Here is a 17,496-nt window from a genome sequence, read left to right as displayed (position 1 = left end):
GGGGGGGGACCAAACCCCCCAAACCCCCCCTCTAGCTACGTCCTTGATCTATCAGTTCCATCTTGAATACTTTATAAAATATTGTTGAAAAGCCATCTGGGCCTGGAGCTTTATTTTCTTTTAAACTTTGCATTGATAATAGAATTTTAAGTTTTGTGAATGGTTCTTCCAAACAATTTTTTGTTCCTTATTCAGTTTTGCAATATTTTAACATTTTAAATACTCTATTAAATTTGTACCATAATTATCTGAGTTTTTAGGATCTTTCATGTCCCAGATTATCTTCATAGACATACCTTGTGTTTCATTTTCTTGAAAGAAAATTTTTATTTCATTTTCATTTTCTCTATATATTTAGCATCCTGAAGAATGTCCTCATTAAGCCTCACTTCCATCTAGTGATTGGTTTTCTTATTTGTAATCTCATTTCTAACAAATTGTGGTCAGATAGTTGTTTAGGGTAGATATCCATCCTTTGGGTACAACCCAGTAATACTTTAGAGACAAAAAACATCTATCCTGGATTAAGATTAATGTGGTTGGGGGGGGAAAAGTAAAGCCTCTTGAGTTATCATACAAATGCATCCAGACATCCTTTAAAGAAAATGCTTTAATGAAATATTTGTGTTTTTTTTTTTTTTGCGCAGTTTACCCTTTGGTTTTATGTCTTTACTTTTCAGAGATCTGTCCCTTTCTGGTATTATTACCCCATTAAAATCGCCTGTTAATATTATATTATCATTAATCTTGTATTTTTCCATAATCTTCTTTAAGATTTTAAAGAAAGTTTATTTTTTCTCATTTGGGGCATATATATTTATTAGGGTTATTTTTTTGCACGGAATGAAAATTTGCAGTATTATAAATCTTCTCTCTTTGTCTTTACAAATCTCTTTTGAGATATATTTCCTATTTATAAGTCACCACTCCACTCTTTTTCTTATCCGGAGGCGCATAATATAACTGACCATGTTTTTGATTTTGAATATATTTTATTTCTTTCTCTTTTATTTTGGTTTCCTGCAGACATATAAAATCAAAGTTCTCTTTTTCTAAAATGTGGTATATCTGGTTCCTTTTAAATTTGTTGTTTAAGCCTTTTACATTCCATGTTTCTATTTTGCACTGCATTATCTGCTTGGATTTAGGTGCAGGTTGTGTTTCCTTCTTTTCCCCTCTACCAGTTCTTTTAGGTCTTTTTCCTAGATTGTTTTTACTTTTCTGTTTCCTCATATTTCTCATTAGCTTTTTTATTATTCTCCTCCATTTCCTCCTCTGATTCTCCTTTGAGGTCTCCTTCTGACTCTTCTCAATCTTCATTTTTGCTATTATGATCTTTTTGTTCTTCCAGGATCTTTTTCTTATTTTGAGCTTGACTGTTAACTTTATCTGATCTAATTTTTATGTCATGATTCATGTCACTTAAATTTTGTATTGAGACTTTCTTGTATCAAATTCCTCTTTTTTTACTTTGCGACATCTGTCAGCTTCTAATCAATGTTGCGTCTGGGATTACTGACACACAGTTTAATATTGTTTTATTTGCTTTTTAAAACAAAACAAAACAAAACTTAACTTCTACTCAGCTTAGCAGACAATCAGCCGGCAATTGCCGAAAAGAGAAATGGCACTTTTCATCTTTCTTCTCTCTAAATATTTAATTAGACAGTTCCATTTTATTCTCCTCCCATTCCGATTTGTTTATTTGTAATTACTCACCGTCTTTTTCCATTTAGAAGGAATTCTTTGGCTTATTTAGCTTCAGCTTTCAGGAGAAAACCTCACACCATCGCTTGTGCCTCTTCCTCCCCCATCGGTCCCTGACTCTCCAGGATGAAACTGATTGCCTTGCAGCCCGACTTTGACCCTTGTCGGTACCAGACTCTCCGGGGTCAAATAAATTGTCTGGCAGCCCGACATCGATCCTCACCAGTCCCTGACTCTCCTGCGTCAAATTGATTGGTTGGTTGGCCAACTTCAATCTTCATAGGTCCCTGACTCCCCGGAGTCATGCTGATTAGCTGGCAGCCCGACATCGATCCTCATCTGTCCATGATTCTCCAGGGTCATACCGACTGGATGGCAACCTGACATCGATCCTCATTGGTCCCTGACTCTCCGGGGTCAAATCTATTGCTTCGCAGCCCTACTTCGAGGCTCGTTGGCCCCTGATTCTCTGGGATGTCCCAGATTGGCCTAGAGGCGGTCTTACATGGAACCTTGCTCAAGTATCTGGTGGTAGCCAGGTTGTCATCACCTGCATTCTGTCCTGATACTCCTTTGGGAGAACAAATATTAAGGGCCCAACATCAGTACCCTTTTAAGCTGCACAAGAAGATTTGAATGCAGCTGGCCTTTCAGTTTCTGGGGCCTTTCGGTTATTGGTACCGTCGCACGCTCCTTGCCACCAAATGGTTGATTTTGTGGCCGCAATTGACTGTTCTCAAGAGCCAATGTGGCTGAGGCTGGTTTGGATTCGAGGCCATAATTGCTCCCTCTGTACTAAGGTCAGCTACCAGTGATCACGTTGGCACATGCTCACTCTGATTTGAGGATATGGTTATTGTCTCTATGCTGAAGTCTACACTTGCACATTTCATAACCGTCTCACATTTTATTCAAAACCGAGACTTATTTCAGGTTGCTCCCTTGGTATTGAGGGATGCCATAGTCATTGGACAGGTATACTGTGTGAATATTCCTTCTGTACCGAGACCCGACATCACGGCTATCCCTATATAACTGATTCAGGGGACATGGTGCTCCCTCCATACTGAGGGAGGACAACACCATTCGCACGTTACAATTTTATGAGGACACCCTTCCTCTTAGACTGCATGGTATTATGTACCCTTGACAGTTTAAATTGTCCTCCGCAACTGGGAATGGCTAAATGTCACTTAAAATTTCTGACCTCCACCTACAACCCTGACAAGGCTAAGCATTCTGCAAATTTCCTGGTAGTTCTCTCCTGTAATGGGTATCCTGTGCTCCTCTTAATTGCTATGCCCTGTCCCAGCATACTTCATGCTTCATTATGTGCCCTGGACCTATACATAAGGGGTTTCAAGCCACTGTTCTATGGTCTCCAAGCCCTTCTACTCATACTGGCATGTTACAGTGGATTAATGCTACAGCTAGTGTCGTTCCTCTTAAGCATTAAGGGTAACATTATGATTTCTGTTATATTGCCTAGTGTTTTGTATCACCTGGCTAGGAATTGGACTTTGTGGCATTTAAAGTCTATTCCAGCTCCACTGCTCTGAAAATTTTTGTTCCCAGGGCCCATTCATGATAGATTGACACCATGTCACTCTTGCTATACTGTTTACCTACCAGTTCTGGTTGTTCTGCCATGCCATATCCTTGCTACATCTTCTACAGGACATCATGTCATGGGATGCCACCCCTTACCTGAGAGATAAGCTCTATCAAAAATAATAAAGTGGCCGAGGGCCCATTCACATTACACAATCATAGCACTATTATTTCACTTTTAACTACCAAGGTTCCATTTGATGGACTCCTGAGATTTGTAGTTTGATCAGAGACATCAGAGACATCCCTGGCTGGGAATTCTAACCTGCCAACCTCAAGATTCTATACTAGATGAAACCATATAGTGTTGGGCCCCAGGTTTCAGGTCAGGTTTTTACTCTAGATTACTTGTGCCTTTTTTGTTAACTTTTTTTTGTAGCATAAATATCAGTAGCTTCTATATTCAAGGGTCCTGGATTTGAACACGTGTGTAGGTTTATGAATTGAGGAGCTGCAGTTAATGGGCATCAGATCCCCATGCAGGAGTGTTTTTCCCTGAGCAGGAAGCTCTGTAGAGTTTGTCTCTCCTTTGGACAAGTGGATGTTGTCATTTATCTTCCCAATTCAAACTTGATGAACTCGTTTGTCCTCTCATACACATCTGCAGAGCCAAGATTATATTATTTGTTAGCAGCATTTTCCAGTCAATGTTACCCTATCAGTCAATTTGTTCTGAGGTTTTGCTTGACAGCATTGACTGCATCACTTCAGATTTCCCTCCATCAGCTGCACCCCATTTTCAGAGGCACTGAGTGATCTGCATTGTTGGATCTCTTGCAGATGGGAAAAGATAGCTAGGATTTGCACAGCCCTGCTTGCTTGCACACTGTAGTACTTAGCCATGACCTTTTTGGTAATATATGGTGTTGCTAGTGAAGAGATAATCCAATTAATGAATGCTTGTTCAGTCTTGTGTAGCTTTTGGACTTACTATTCCTCAATGTATTTAGCCTGTGACGTGCCTATCCAGGAAGAGCTGGGTTGAACAAGGAAAGTGGGCACATGGCAGAGAATAAACTGGGTACACTCCCTTATTGTTTTGCACCATTCATTTCAGCTGCTCAGGCACAGGAGGACCTGCCTCTGGATTGTGCTTCGTTCTGCACAGAGTTCAAAATACGTTCTCTCCAGGAAGAATGATATGGGCAACAGCAGCACTATGATCATTGCAAGGATGTTTTTTAAAAATATATTTTATAAAAATAATAAATTATATGTACTCTGGCATAGAGCTCTGAAAGGGGCCTGTTTTTCCCTGGACCATTTATATTTTTTGAGGTGGTTGAATTTGTTTCAGTTTCTATACTGCAAGTTCACATGTACTGTATTTTTGCTTTTTTTGGTTCTGTTAATATACAGTAATAATAAAAAATTCAAAAGCCAAGTGTGGACAGTCTGAAATTGTACGAATGGCCTTTATGTAAGGCACCAAATTAACTTTCTGTTTAAGAGTACAAAGAAGCAGTCAGGCATAAAGAAAAGATGGGACATTTCTCTTCAGTTTTAGATGAAAGCTTGAACCAAGGGTTTAAGATTCAGATTGGTTTACCAACATGGATGGAACATTTTCAGTAAAATTATTATACCAAGTTCAACTGATTTTTCTGTAGGGTGCTCCTTTTCCCCCCTCAATATGGCGACACAGATATTTACAAAGGAAGGAAATGATGAGATGATCTGACACCAGCACAAGGGAACTGACTTAGAGCCTGTCACTCAGTTCTTGCTCACAGTTTTGTTTGCCAAACTCAAAGTCTGGTAAATATTTACAAGCACCCACTTTCTCATTTTTTTTTACTGTTGTTACTAATACAGAAAAGACACTCATTTTAAGTTATGAGACTCAAAGAGTATGCCACAGAAAAGTCTTGGGGTAGCACAAAGCAAACCTATTAGGGAAGAACTGAAGGAAATTAGTTATGCAATCCAATAATTTATTAAACCTCCATCTTGTAAAGCCAGTTACAAATTAAAACAAAAAGAACAGAAGGAAATCTGCAACATAATGAATGGAAGTTACATTCTCAATTGGGTTTAAGCTGCCAGCAGCAACCCATGAGCTAGGACATAGTAGTAGTGCAGGACCAAGGATTTGAGGGAGAAGTAGGGGAGTGTATTAAGAAAGCTCCGGTTAGCATATTGGGCCAACAGGCAACACCGACTGTGTTCTATCAGTCTCTTCTGTTTCAATTCCATAATTTGGAAAAGTAGCTCTTGGTATGACTTAACCCAGCTCTTTAAGGCAACGTTTCCCTGTCAAAATGACAGAAAGATGAGCTGTGATATTTATGTCCTGCCTGGGGAATATAATTATACAACATGCACAGGATATTTGGGTGTAGTTGTGTTTCAGCTTTAGTAAAAAGAAAGGGATCATGATCATATCACCAGCCAGCTGCTTGAGACAGGTGTGATCCTATATTTGCATTTTCCAGTGATAAGAAGTGGGGAGGAAAGTTCCCTGGTGGGAGAATCCTTGTAGAGGACCATTTCTAGTGAAAGAAAGATTATTGGGGTTCTCAGACATTTGAAATTTAGCATTGCCTGAAGGAAAGTTGGAAGGGATGGCAGATTGCCCACTCCTATAGCTAGAGATACCAAAGTGTAGCCTCCAGGTGCTCAGCTACAATTACCATCAGCCCAAGGAAGAGAGCTTCTGATGTGGAATGCTTGGAATTGCATCCCAACATCTGGAGGGTCCCATTTGCTCACCCTTGCTGTAAAAGGCACTGTGAATCTCTCCTCAGGTTTGTCAAGAATGTTGCAACCTTTGTATTCAGGCTTATATGCGTGTGCTCCCCTGTCCAATAAGCAATGTCCCAAATGGGACAGCGAACACAGAACACAAGATGCTGGAAATGTGGTCTGCCATTCTTCATTTTAAAAAGCAAATTCCTAGTCCACAAGGGCAGTGGCCTAGAGAAATCTCAACAGGTGTGCTAGGGGAACAGTAGGGACAGAATTTAATACTTCAGTCTTAGCTCTTTATCCTTTTCTGTTGTCTAGCAGAAGCAGGATACATTAAGCCAAAGGAACAAGTGTCCATATTTAGTCTAAACTATATAGACTTAATTCATGAGGGTGGGGTGGGATTTCATTCCTTTACTGTAGAATATGAGAAACTCATTCCTTTGGCTTTTGGAACTTAAAACTAACCAAAATAGGCCAATATCCTATTGTCCCTAGTGAGCTTTGAACCACACAAAACACTCAATGGTAGACTTCCCAACCTGGCACCCTCCCGCCAGTCTTAACTGCAGAGGACTACCACTCCCATCACCTCCAGCCAGCATGGCCAATGGAGCTAATGACAGTTGCAGTCCAGCACATCTGGTAGGCACCTAGTTGGGAAAGGCTGCATTGGCATTTTACTGTTAATTGCCTCATGGAGCTTCCCATTTCTCCAGTGTGACACCAAAGTGCAGAAAAACAATATGTAAGAAAACAAAGATTAACAAGACAAAACACACAATCCAAATTCCTGCAAGGAGCCAAGATTGGAGACAGCCTCGGTGACATGTGCCACAAACAACAAACCCAAAGTAGCCTCTTTGTAGTGAGAGCATGGAAAACTTGGCGTGATTTGGAAGCTTTTGCCATTAATCTTGATCTCCTAGGGATGGTAATACTGACAACAAGATGACCCCCACAGAAAGGTCCCCAGTATATGATTATTCAGTAGTAGTAGCAGCTCATCCCTGAGGGAACATGACCCCCTAAAAGAAGTCACATCAATCTTTGCCAGCAGAGAGTTTATCAACAAAGTAATTGGGAACCTTCAGTTTGTATTGGTGTATGGTCCAGGATGTAATTCTTGCCTGGCAGATAGTCTCTTCCCTGCTGTTTTTATTGCACAGAAGGTCTTAATGGATCCTGCAGAGAAAGGTGGGTCCAGTGTTGTCCCTGTTTGGTGTTTCTCACAAGAGTGAGGGCAAAGGAAGCCCAGGCCTTGGGCTGACTGTCATGGTTGTCATGTTTATGATTTTGGTTATAGAGCAAAACCCACAGCTGTGAATGCTCAGCACCAGTCCTTTTTTGCTTCTCTCAGGCAATATGTTAAGAGGAGGATTTCTCCCCATTTTTACAAAAACATTTGCTACAATTCTGGCTGGGATGCAACCCGTGTCTGCTAAAGGGCTGAGTTCAGCTTCCCCGGTCTCATCACCTCGTCCAGATACTTGCATGGCTGTCTAGGCTGGTGGCTGATCTAACACTACAGCATTTCTTCACAATCATGTTGATGTAAGCTTTCATTATTTTAATGATCTCTCCAACCTGGGAAAATAAGATGAGTAGGTCATGAGAAGAGCACTGGGCCTTATTTCAAACCACAAGAGCCAATCAGAATCAGAAAGAATTTGTCGCCACCACGAGGAGGGACAAAGGCAAGTGCATTTGGCCCCGCTTCCCCAGTGCAGTGTCCTCACGAAGAAGCTGCTGCCACCACTGCAAGAAAGGACAAGGCCAAGCACACTTGCCCCCGCTTCCTTGCAGCAGTGGCGGGCTCCTCACAAGGAGGCCACTACCACCAAAAGGAAGGACAAAGCCGGGCACTCCCAGCCCTTGTTCCCCATGGTGGTAGTGGTGACCGTCTCCTATGAGGAGGTGGTGCCACCACCACTGAAGCAGGGACAAAGCCCACTTTCCCTGCAGTGGTCTTCTTGTGAGGAGGCTGCCACCACTGTGGTGAAGAAAATGGGGCGAGCGCAGATTTTAGTCCCATCTGTCCCGCACCGAGTGACACTGGCAGGCAAGACGCCACTGTGTGCCTCCAAGGTTCCAACCACTCTTCCCCATCTTCTCTTCTCCAGCACTGGAACTCCTTAACAGTGCTATATAAAAAGAGGACTATGGGATTTTTTTTAAAAAAGGAAACTCTTAGAGTTCCTAACTCAGCATGGCCAACAAGCAAGCTGCCTGGAGGATTATGGGAGTTCCAGGTCTGACAAAAAGCCACCATTTTACCAGTAAACTGCCAGTGGATCAGTGGGATTAAAAGGCAAAAGTTGAAAGCAAGCAGTGTATACAAACTGGGACACAATGCTGGTGAATATAAATGACTTGTGATAGCCAGCTCAGCATGAATGGAGGCAAATGAGATGATCAATAAAGGATGGCAGCAGCAACCAGTGATCTCCATGGGAAAGGGAGACATTTACCCATCAGTACCAGGGCCAGTAGCTGCCATGCATTGCAGGAGAACAGTAGGAAGTGTTGACTCTTATCATAAGGCAGGGCTGATAGCTGAGAGAATTAGTGGAAGGGTCCATTAAGTCTGAAAGCCTCATACAGCAATAGTAGGGAGATTTCAAACTTGTTAGATCTGTTTTCTTTGCAACTCTAAGGTCCAGTGCTGAATCAATTATTGCATTCCATGAACCATATACTTACTCCGTGTGTGTGTGGGGGGGGGGGAGGGAGAGAGAGAGAGAGAGAGAGAGAGAAGTCTACAACTTTTTACAAAGCTGAAGCATTCTGGCACAAAATAGCTAGCAGAGCTGCAGAAAGATTTCATCAAGGTAATTAATGGTAAAAGGAAGCATTTCACATAGTGTGTAAGGTATACAATGGAATTTGGTTCCCCAGATGCAGTAATCGTCATCAGACTTTAAAAGGAGATAAGACAAATTCATGGAGGTCAAGACTATGAATAGTTAGCAGTCATGGTAGTTTGATATTACCGCTAATAAGAAACCACATGCTTTTGTTTATCAGTTGTTGGGAATACAAGCAGGAGATCCACTACTGTACTCATGTTCAGCTTGTGGGCTCTTCAAAGACATCTGGTTGACCACTATAGGAACACAGTGCTACACCAGATGGGCCTGTGGTCCAGCATGGCTACTCTGATCTTCTTAAAAATCTCACACAATGCATATTTTGAACTGCAGTCTTTCAGGGATGACTACACAGTTTTTTTTTCTGTAGACACACACATTTTTTTCCCCTCTAGACAAGAGGCAAACAATCTCTGGTCCTTCCAATGCTATTGAACTTCAGCTCCCAGCATTTATCACCACTGGCTTACTGGTTAGGACTGCTGGAAGCTGCAGTCCATGACATCTGAATGGCTACACTTTGCCTACCCCTGCTGTAGACCAGACTTCAATGAAACGTACCTGGGGGGTCTCAAAGTACATCTCTCTCTCATCCACTGTCAGCTTGAGGGTATTGGTCTGGGGAGCCCCAAAGAAGACAATGTGCTCATACTGGAAAGTTTCCAAGGGTTTGGCTTCTCCCCGTTTATAGACAGATACATTTTCTGTACTGACACTGAGCCAGAGGTCATTTGGAAAGCCACCTTCTTTACACTGCAGAGAATAAACAAAAGGCATAGCTGAGAAAAAACACACATTTTGAGCCAAAGGCTGAAAGCAAGTAGATGAGTTGTTTAGAAGTGATTCCTCCTTCCACCACCCCGCAACTCACAGTTGCCAGATGAAATAAAGTATAGAGCTTCTGTATGCTTGTGTAGAAAGAATTATGGCAGGTGTTGTTTAAGCCAGCATGCTCAAGACAAGGTACCTGGTTGGTTCTCCTTTCCCCTCCCCACTCCCTTGTTCCTCAAAGCAATGCATTCAGGCTGCAGGGCCAGTGCTATCAACAGAGTGACATAAGCTCAGATTTTGGCTATCATGAAAGGACAGCAGACAGGTTATTGGCTTGTAATGATTGTTTTTTAGTGGCTATCTGTGCATGATTGCATTTTTACTGCCTGAGGAAGATGAGAGAGGCTTGTGGGATTTTATGCCTCAGCTGGCAAAATAACTTGGTTGGCTTTGAGAACCATATAAAATGAGAAGGGCACAATTTGCTGTTCTGCCTCAGGCAACAAAAAGTTTTGGGCCAACTGTTAGGAGAAATGTGAGTGGCTGCTGCAGCAAGCTTTGTGGCTTAGGTGAGGCTCTGAACCTGGGTAGCTCCAGCCCTAGTCCAACAATGTAATTACTGAATTACACTGGTTCTTTAGCATGTCATCTATCAGCTAAAATTCCCATTTTCTCCCTTCCCTAAAACCCCAATCTGTTTTTATCTCCCTATCATAGCAGACCCTTATCACAAGGTTCTTGTAAGGACAACTGAACAGAGATCATGGGGGAAACATAATATTAACCAATTAAAAAAAAAATGGCCAAAATCCTGTTGGGGATTTATGTATGTGTAAACTCCATAGCTCTGTTACTACACAGTGAATCCTGTTCCGATCCCCCCAATCTCCACCTACTGGGAAGCAGCCATTGAAGTCAACAGGGGTCTGTTCCCACTAATCAGGAAGCAGCAGGAGGAAGCAGCAGGAGGTGGTCCCAACTCCTCCTGTGAGTGATCTCCAGTGTGACAGCCAGAACTAGGGTTCCTGTTGCAATTCCTCCTTGTGACAAGGACTGCTTGGGCAAGAGCTTGGGTGGGACTGTCAGCCACCTCTTTACCGAATGACAGGGTAACAGATCCCTGCTGATCGCAGCAGCTGCTTCCTGATAAGTGGGGACTGGGAAGGGGGATTTTCACAGTCCCTATGAAGCCACTGGGATTGTGAAGATGAAACAGTCATGAGTACATAACTCTAGATCACACATTCATAATTGCCCAATAGGATTCCAGCCAATGTAACCAATTTGGGGTACTACTTTAGGCTGTTAACAAGAGTTTCTACACATCCTTTGCTTTCCTGTCATCAAGAAGAAATCATTAGCAGGAGATTCTTTTTTAATTTCCTTGTTTGAATTAAAATGTTTGGTTTTGAAAAATATGCACTGGCATGCTACAGTCACTGGGCAAAGGCTGACAAAGGTATACATTACAGGACAAATGCACAGGAAAGGGCCTATGTTTAAGAAAAGCAAAATGTACCAAAACACTTGTGAGTTTCCATGTGAGAAAAAAAAAAACAGTCTCACAATTCACTACAAGGCAGGAAGTTGGGACAGGAAGAAAGTGAGGGTGGAAAGAACAACAAAATAAAAAAGGAGAGATTGTCACATCCTTGCAACGAAGACAGTTGATATAAAGGCATTTGAACATTTTGGGAAAGAATGATTAAATACTAAGACCCAAGTTGAGAGGGCCCCACATCTTGCTTCTGGATGACTGCAAGTCTCTCACCTCAACATCAAAGAGAGTGGAGCCATAGCCCGACCATTCCTTCATGATGGCCATGTAGGCGATCAGGGCCTGATGCTGGAGCAGCCCCTGCAGTTTGCTCCACTTTTCTGCTATGCTGGTCCGAGCTGCCGACAGCTCCTCTTTTACCCACATCTCTACCATCTGCTCCTCTTCCACCTTTTGCTTCTTCATGGAGCCTGCCTTGAAGCTGCGCTTCAGCGTGCCTTCCAGAAAACTTGTCCTCCTTCTCTCCAGAGCATGGCTACTGGGACCACTGCTTTTTGTTGACTGGAGTATTTTTGCTTTCAGCCTCTTCACTGGGTAGACACTGTCAAGGGACCAGAAGATTTTGGAATAGTCCCCATAAAGGTACTGTAACCTCAGGGCTGCCAAGTGCTGCAATGTCTCCTCAGGGCCTGGAAAGTGGCCATTAATGAGACTTTCATGAGCCTGTGAAGGTCAAAAGTAGCCATTATTTGAGACCATCTCACACTTGTCTAGGCTATTTGTTGCTAAGACTTGCAGTTATGCCATAAGAGCACCTGTTTCTACAATAATAAACCTGTCAATTCATGTGCAGAAGCTATGTGCAAAATATGATCAGGCAGCCAAATGTGACTGGAGACTCAAAAATATATTGTAACCTAAACTCTACACAACCCTCTTTCCTCAGCCAAAGCTTTCCAAAAGACTATTTTTGCTGCATTTTGGAATTACACCCCCAGAGCTAAAACAAAAATTTGAATCTATTAAATGGTCAACACAGCTACCCCTGCATGTTTTCTGGCTCCCAGAGTTACTGTGTTAACTGCTTTCTCAGTCAAGATGAACAAACTCTGGTTTCCACACAGAAGTATGCCATGGCAGGGAAGTTTACTTCATCTCAACTTGACCCATTCAGTCTCCCACCACACATTCACTTACATCTTCCACAGAAGGCTTACCTGCTCAAACATGAAGGCAAATTCCACTCCCTCCTTGGGGACATTTTCGACATCCAAGAAACAATACAGTTTAAAATACAGCTGCCAATGTGCATCCTCTTCCTCCTCCACTGACCCAGCAAGTCTAAATGATGGAGAAGATTGGGTGGACACATTGATTACAGACCAAGAACTGCTGGGATGCTATACATAACACCTGCCACAAGTATGCACAGCATCCTTGCAGCTTCCTGCCATAATATCTAGGGATATATGACACAAGATGGCATCAATGGCAAGGAGCAAGAAAAGTGACAAAGTGATGACTTTTTCCATATAGTGAGTAATCTCAAAGGATGTAATGGGGTGGTGGGAGAATTGAATACGGGGATTCCAATTTCAGCAGTTTTCCTGGGATAGCTTAACATGTAAATCCAATTTTAGTGAGACCAAGGGCCAGAAGTGATTAACCCCCCTCCCTCCCCACTCCCAGAACAAATTAATGAACAGAAAGTTTCTTCATAGAGATGCTCTCTTTGTGTCAGGTTCAGGATAGAAGCACAAAATGCATGGTGGCCCAAATGACATACAAGCTTTTTAGCAAGAGGGAGAAAATGTGTGTTGAAGGGATGCCTGGCTTAAAGACCCACCAGGAAGCATTATTTGTCTCTAAAACAAGAACTACCAAATTTTGTTTGACCAGAATATTTGTTGGAATGTTCCCAGAAAACCCTCCAATAACAAGCCAATCTGAAAGTGACTTGCTCACTTCTGGTTTAAGAGCTGGTGCAGCCCCCAAAATATCACAGTGCTAGGAAAATGACCCCCAGAACTTACTTATCCCTGTTTTAAGGCTTACTCATTTAAGCAGTGCCAGGTAACTCAGTATGAGTATGAAAAGTATTCATGTGAAACATCTACCTCTCAAACTTGGCCAAAACATCAGCTACAATCACCCGACTCTCAATGGCCTTGTCCACGTGCTTGTTGCGTTCAAATAGAGCAAACATATTACGGCTATCCTCCATGGCAAGTCCTCGGATCAACTTCTCTACCACCTATGGGGGACAGAGAGAAACCCAATTGCACAAATATTATTCTGGACCTAAGACTGGGCCCTGTGTGACATGAGTTGAGAAAGGGATACAGAAAGAGAAGGGACATCCTTCCATTTTCAGTGCAGGCACCTCCAGAGATAATCAGAAGCAAGGTAAAAATCTCCTTTCCCCCCTTCTGCAGATACAGCAATTAATGAAAGTAGTCCCAATTGCTCCTGGACAGCCTTGCATTGCCAAGTCTGCCATTATTCTTACCTCTCCTGCACTGGTGTGGGAATTTATTGTGATCTGACAGGAACCTCCTCCATGGCAATAAACTGTAGTAGTCATTTCCTCCCGGGTGATGAGGGCTTGTATCTCCTCTTGCGAAGGAACAAACTCCCTGCTCTTAGTCTTCTTCAATGAATCACTGATGAATTGAGAATACCGGTCTGTTTCTGTGCCTGGAAATATATCTTTTACTCTGGTTGTGGAAGGTGGGTGGGGGAGAGGCAAAAGAAATTATCATCCTTCAGTGTGCTGCAAAACAAATCTTTGTCCCAGAATTATTTGCACAGATCAGAAGAAATGTTAAGTCCATTCAGAAGCATCTATGGAGATGGCACACCACTGAAACACGTTAAACTAATTTAGGAATTTCCCATCAGAGCACGTTTATAGTTATTTTGCTTCGTGAACAATAGTTACACCTACAGTGCCAAAGAAAATATATGCTGCTGCCTAATAAGAGAGTTGCAGGTGGGACACTCTATCAAAAGTTGAGTGGTTTGTCAGATATTTTGGATTTCATCTCCCAGAATCCCTCAACAAGGGCCATACTGACTAGTGTTTCCGGGAACTGATGTTCAAATCAGCTGGAGGATCAAAGGTTGAGAACCACTGGGTTATGAATATGAATGTGGGGAAAACAGCACTGAGTCTGCACTGAACCAAGAATTCGTTGTCTGACCTAACTAATCTTCTCATGGGGGTGGCTGTGAACATAAAGTGGGAAGAAGGGCCATGTGTGCTGCCTTGAACACACTAGAGGAAACATGGAATACAAAGCTAATCAATCAATCAATCAATCAATCAATCAGTGTTTCCTCAATGTAGGGGAAATAAATACAAGATGAGATGTCGATCCCCCCCACCTCCCAAAGATGTATATTCGGGTTATTTAAACTTATTCCTAAATTACTCGGAGCTGTTGGGTAGGAAGGGAATTATGTAGTGAAGCAGCAACATTTGCACAGGTGTCCAATAAGATGTCTCTTACCTTCTGAGGTGGAACTTCAGGTAACGGAGAATTCCCCTGCTCGGCAAGAAGGTGCAACTCATGCAGGTCATCAGCTGCCAATGGTGAAGGTTTCCAGAGCTGTTGGGCTGTGGCACGTGGTTGGTCTGCTTGATCAGCTGACAATAAACCTCATCACGGAGGGCCCTGAGGTCATGACAGGTCTGCAGGATGCCCTGGATAATGGGGATGGGGTCAGACACTGTTTCAATTTCCTGAAGGGAATTAAAGATCTTCACGGCTTCATCCTGGAGGCTGCTGTAGCCCTTTTCTTGTTGCACTGCAGAAGGAAGAGGTGGCACAGGCAGACAACAGTCAATACCTCCCACTACCTTTGGAGAGAGTAGCACTGAAAGAACATAAAACATGTTCCAAACAGCCCAAAGGAGTCTCCAGCAGGTGTCACAATACACCTTTGGTCTCAATCAAGGAAGGGCAACACCGAGCAGGTCACTAAGCTCCAAGAGTTGGGGAAATTCTTATCTGTTCCTCAAATCCTTTTGCCCATGATTCATAAGCCACATGAAAAGAAAACACGCCCAACAATTTGTGATCACTGTTCAAAGGTGATTCAGGAGACAAACTATGCCTATTCAACACTGCTCAAAGGATGTGGTTGCACAACCAAATTTGGATTCTGCCCCATTCCTCTTGTGTAATTCTTATGATAGTGAAACTCCTTCTATCGAGCAAGTGAACTGTCTTCTTCCACTGCTACCTAAGCTTCTGCAGTTCCCAAGTGTCATTTATGACATCTGGAGAATACCTGTGGTGTAACTCTATGATAAACAATGGGGCACCAAATGCAACACTGAATATTCAGATCTGGAGTTCCCTTCTCCACCCCTAACAATTTACATTGTGAAAAATGCAGCACTTTGCATTGGCACACATCCCTTAACACCATGTGTTGTTATTTATTGCCCTACAAAATGATTTTGTGCAGGGACACTTCAGGGCAGAGGATGCAAAATAAATGTTAACTTCGTACAAATTACAAAGGAAAACTCTGAACTACCCAACAATTTTATTGAGTTCCAAACTTAACAGGAAAATCCTAAGAGTTTTCCTCCTAGATTTCAGAACAGTGCTCAACAGCTCAATAGCTGAGATCACACTAAAGACAAGTGTCACCACATCCCCACCTAAAACAGTGCATACTGGGAGAGAGATTGTCATGCTCATGGTTTCCTTTTGCATCTGTAGTGGCACCTAGTTCTACCCCATTCTATGCTATCTCATCTGTGTTGTGTGAAAAACAAGTAAAACTTATCAACTGATTGATAGATCTATTTATCTTGTCCTCTTTGAGTTTTCTTGTGACTGCCATTACACACACCTTGAGGGTCAACTAATAAGAATTTTGATTTACTGTACACTACAATTCTGAATAATATCACAATATGTTCAGTTATGCTTACTTAGGCATTTACTATGGAAAATGTCCCAATGAAATCAGTGGAACTTGCTTCGGAGTAAACATGTACAGTGGACCCTTGTTATATGCTGGGGTTTGGTTCCATGATCCCCCATGGATAACAAAATCTGGCGGTGCTCAAGTCCCATTAAATATAATGAGATAGCAAAATGGTGTCCAATATTAAAAAAAATGGAAAATCAAGGTTTGATATTTGAAATTTATACTTTTTTTTTTAACATTTTCAAACCATGGATGCTTGAATCCGTGTATAAAAAATCCGTGTATAAGAAGGGTCGACTGTACAGTATTATGCTCTTAATCATTGTAGCAAGGATGGGAATCATGTGTCCCTCCACATATTATTAAACTTCAACTCCCAGCATTCCTCACTACTACTGGTTATATTGGCTAGGGCTGCTGGAATTTACAGTCCAACAACTTTTTATTTATTTATTTAATTTATATGCTGCCTTTCTCCCTGAAGGGACCCAAGGTGGCTAACAGATTTAAAAACATTAAAATAAAATTTAAAACAGTTAAAATAATCTAAAAACAATATAAAATTACATTTAAAATATAACAGTAGTTAAAGGGCATGACAATTTACACATGCTCAATATAAAAACCACCATGGCATGCTTATGTTTTAAATGCTTGCTTAAATAAAAACGTCTTAGCGTGCCATTGAAAGGCTAGTAGTGAGGGGGCCAGTCTAGCCTCTCACCAATGGGAGTTCCAGAGGATGGGAACAGACATCAAGAAGGCTCTCTCTCGTGTCCTCACCAAGCAAGTGTGGGATGGTGGTGGGACTGAGCCTTCCCCTGACGATCTTAGTGTTCTGGCAGGTTCATATCTAGAGGGCTGCAAAATTCCCACCTCTGCCTTATAGCCTTCTTCCAGGCAGGAGGTGTGGGACTGGCTGCTTATCTTCCCTGTAATGTCCAAAAAATTCCTCCATTTTTTCTCCCTCTCATATGACATCTCCCAGCAAATGTCAAAGTTATGGTTACTTACAGTTGATTCCAACATCCCCATAAGGCAGAGGTAGCAGAGGAGAATGCAAAGGATGCTGGGTGTATCTCAGGATGGGATTTCTCCGGTACGTCTGTTCTACCAATTCTGGGTTCATGCTGTTTTCCTGAAAAAAGAACAGAAGACAGACACTTCCTTAGAAGAGCCTCCTCTTTTTCCTCTACATTTAGTTGTCAATATTAAACCCCAGCATTTCTATTCCATTACAGAAAAGATAACATAACAAGAACCTGTTAAAAGCTTTTAAGATTCATTTATTTTATATTGAAACACAGGGTGAATCCAGACTGGGAAATGACATGGAACATGTGGAGACAGATTGTCCCAGGTGGTCACTGAAGGTTGCTGATGGGGCTGCCTCCACACCTG

The 17,496-nt window shown here is 42.2% G+C and overlaps 1 protein-coding gene across 2 annotated transcripts in view; it reads right to left on the bottom strand.

Moving 5' to 3' along the window:
* Positions 1-5,238: 5,238 nt before the first annotated feature.
* LOC121919637 (unconventional myosin-X-like) overlaps positions 5,239-17,496 on the bottom strand; it is a 102,138-nt gene continuing 89,880 nt past the window's right edge. For both annotated transcript variants that reach the window (XM_042446462.1, XM_042446463.1), the window contains exons 34-41: positions 17,110-17,233; positions 14,658-14,955; positions 13,655-13,862; positions 13,263-13,399; positions 12,363-12,486; positions 11,419-11,868; positions 9,438-9,629; positions 5,239-7,593 (exon numbers count right to left, since the gene is read on the bottom strand). In XM_042446462.1, the coding sequence (XP_042302396.1) occupies positions 7,480-7,593; positions 9,438-9,629; positions 11,419-11,868; positions 12,363-12,486; positions 13,263-13,399; positions 13,655-13,862; positions 14,658-14,955; positions 17,110-17,233 (1,647 nt within the window). In that variant the 3' untranslated portion in view covers positions 5,239-7,479. The remainder of the gene's footprint in view (positions 7,594-9,437; positions 9,630-11,418; positions 11,869-12,362; positions 12,487-13,262; positions 13,400-13,654; positions 13,863-14,657; positions 14,956-17,109; positions 17,234-17,496) is intronic.

Source organism: Sceloporus undulatus, chromosome 1 (assembly GCF_019175285.1).
Source record: "Sceloporus undulatus isolate JIND9_A2432 ecotype Alabama chromosome 1, SceUnd_v1.1, whole genome shotgun sequence".
Taxonomy (NCBI): Eukaryota; Metazoa; Chordata; class Lepidosauria; order Squamata; family Phrynosomatidae; genus Sceloporus; species Sceloporus undulatus.
Note: the sequence above shows the minus strand (reverse complement) of the source record. Positions and strands in the feature narration are given on the sequence as shown.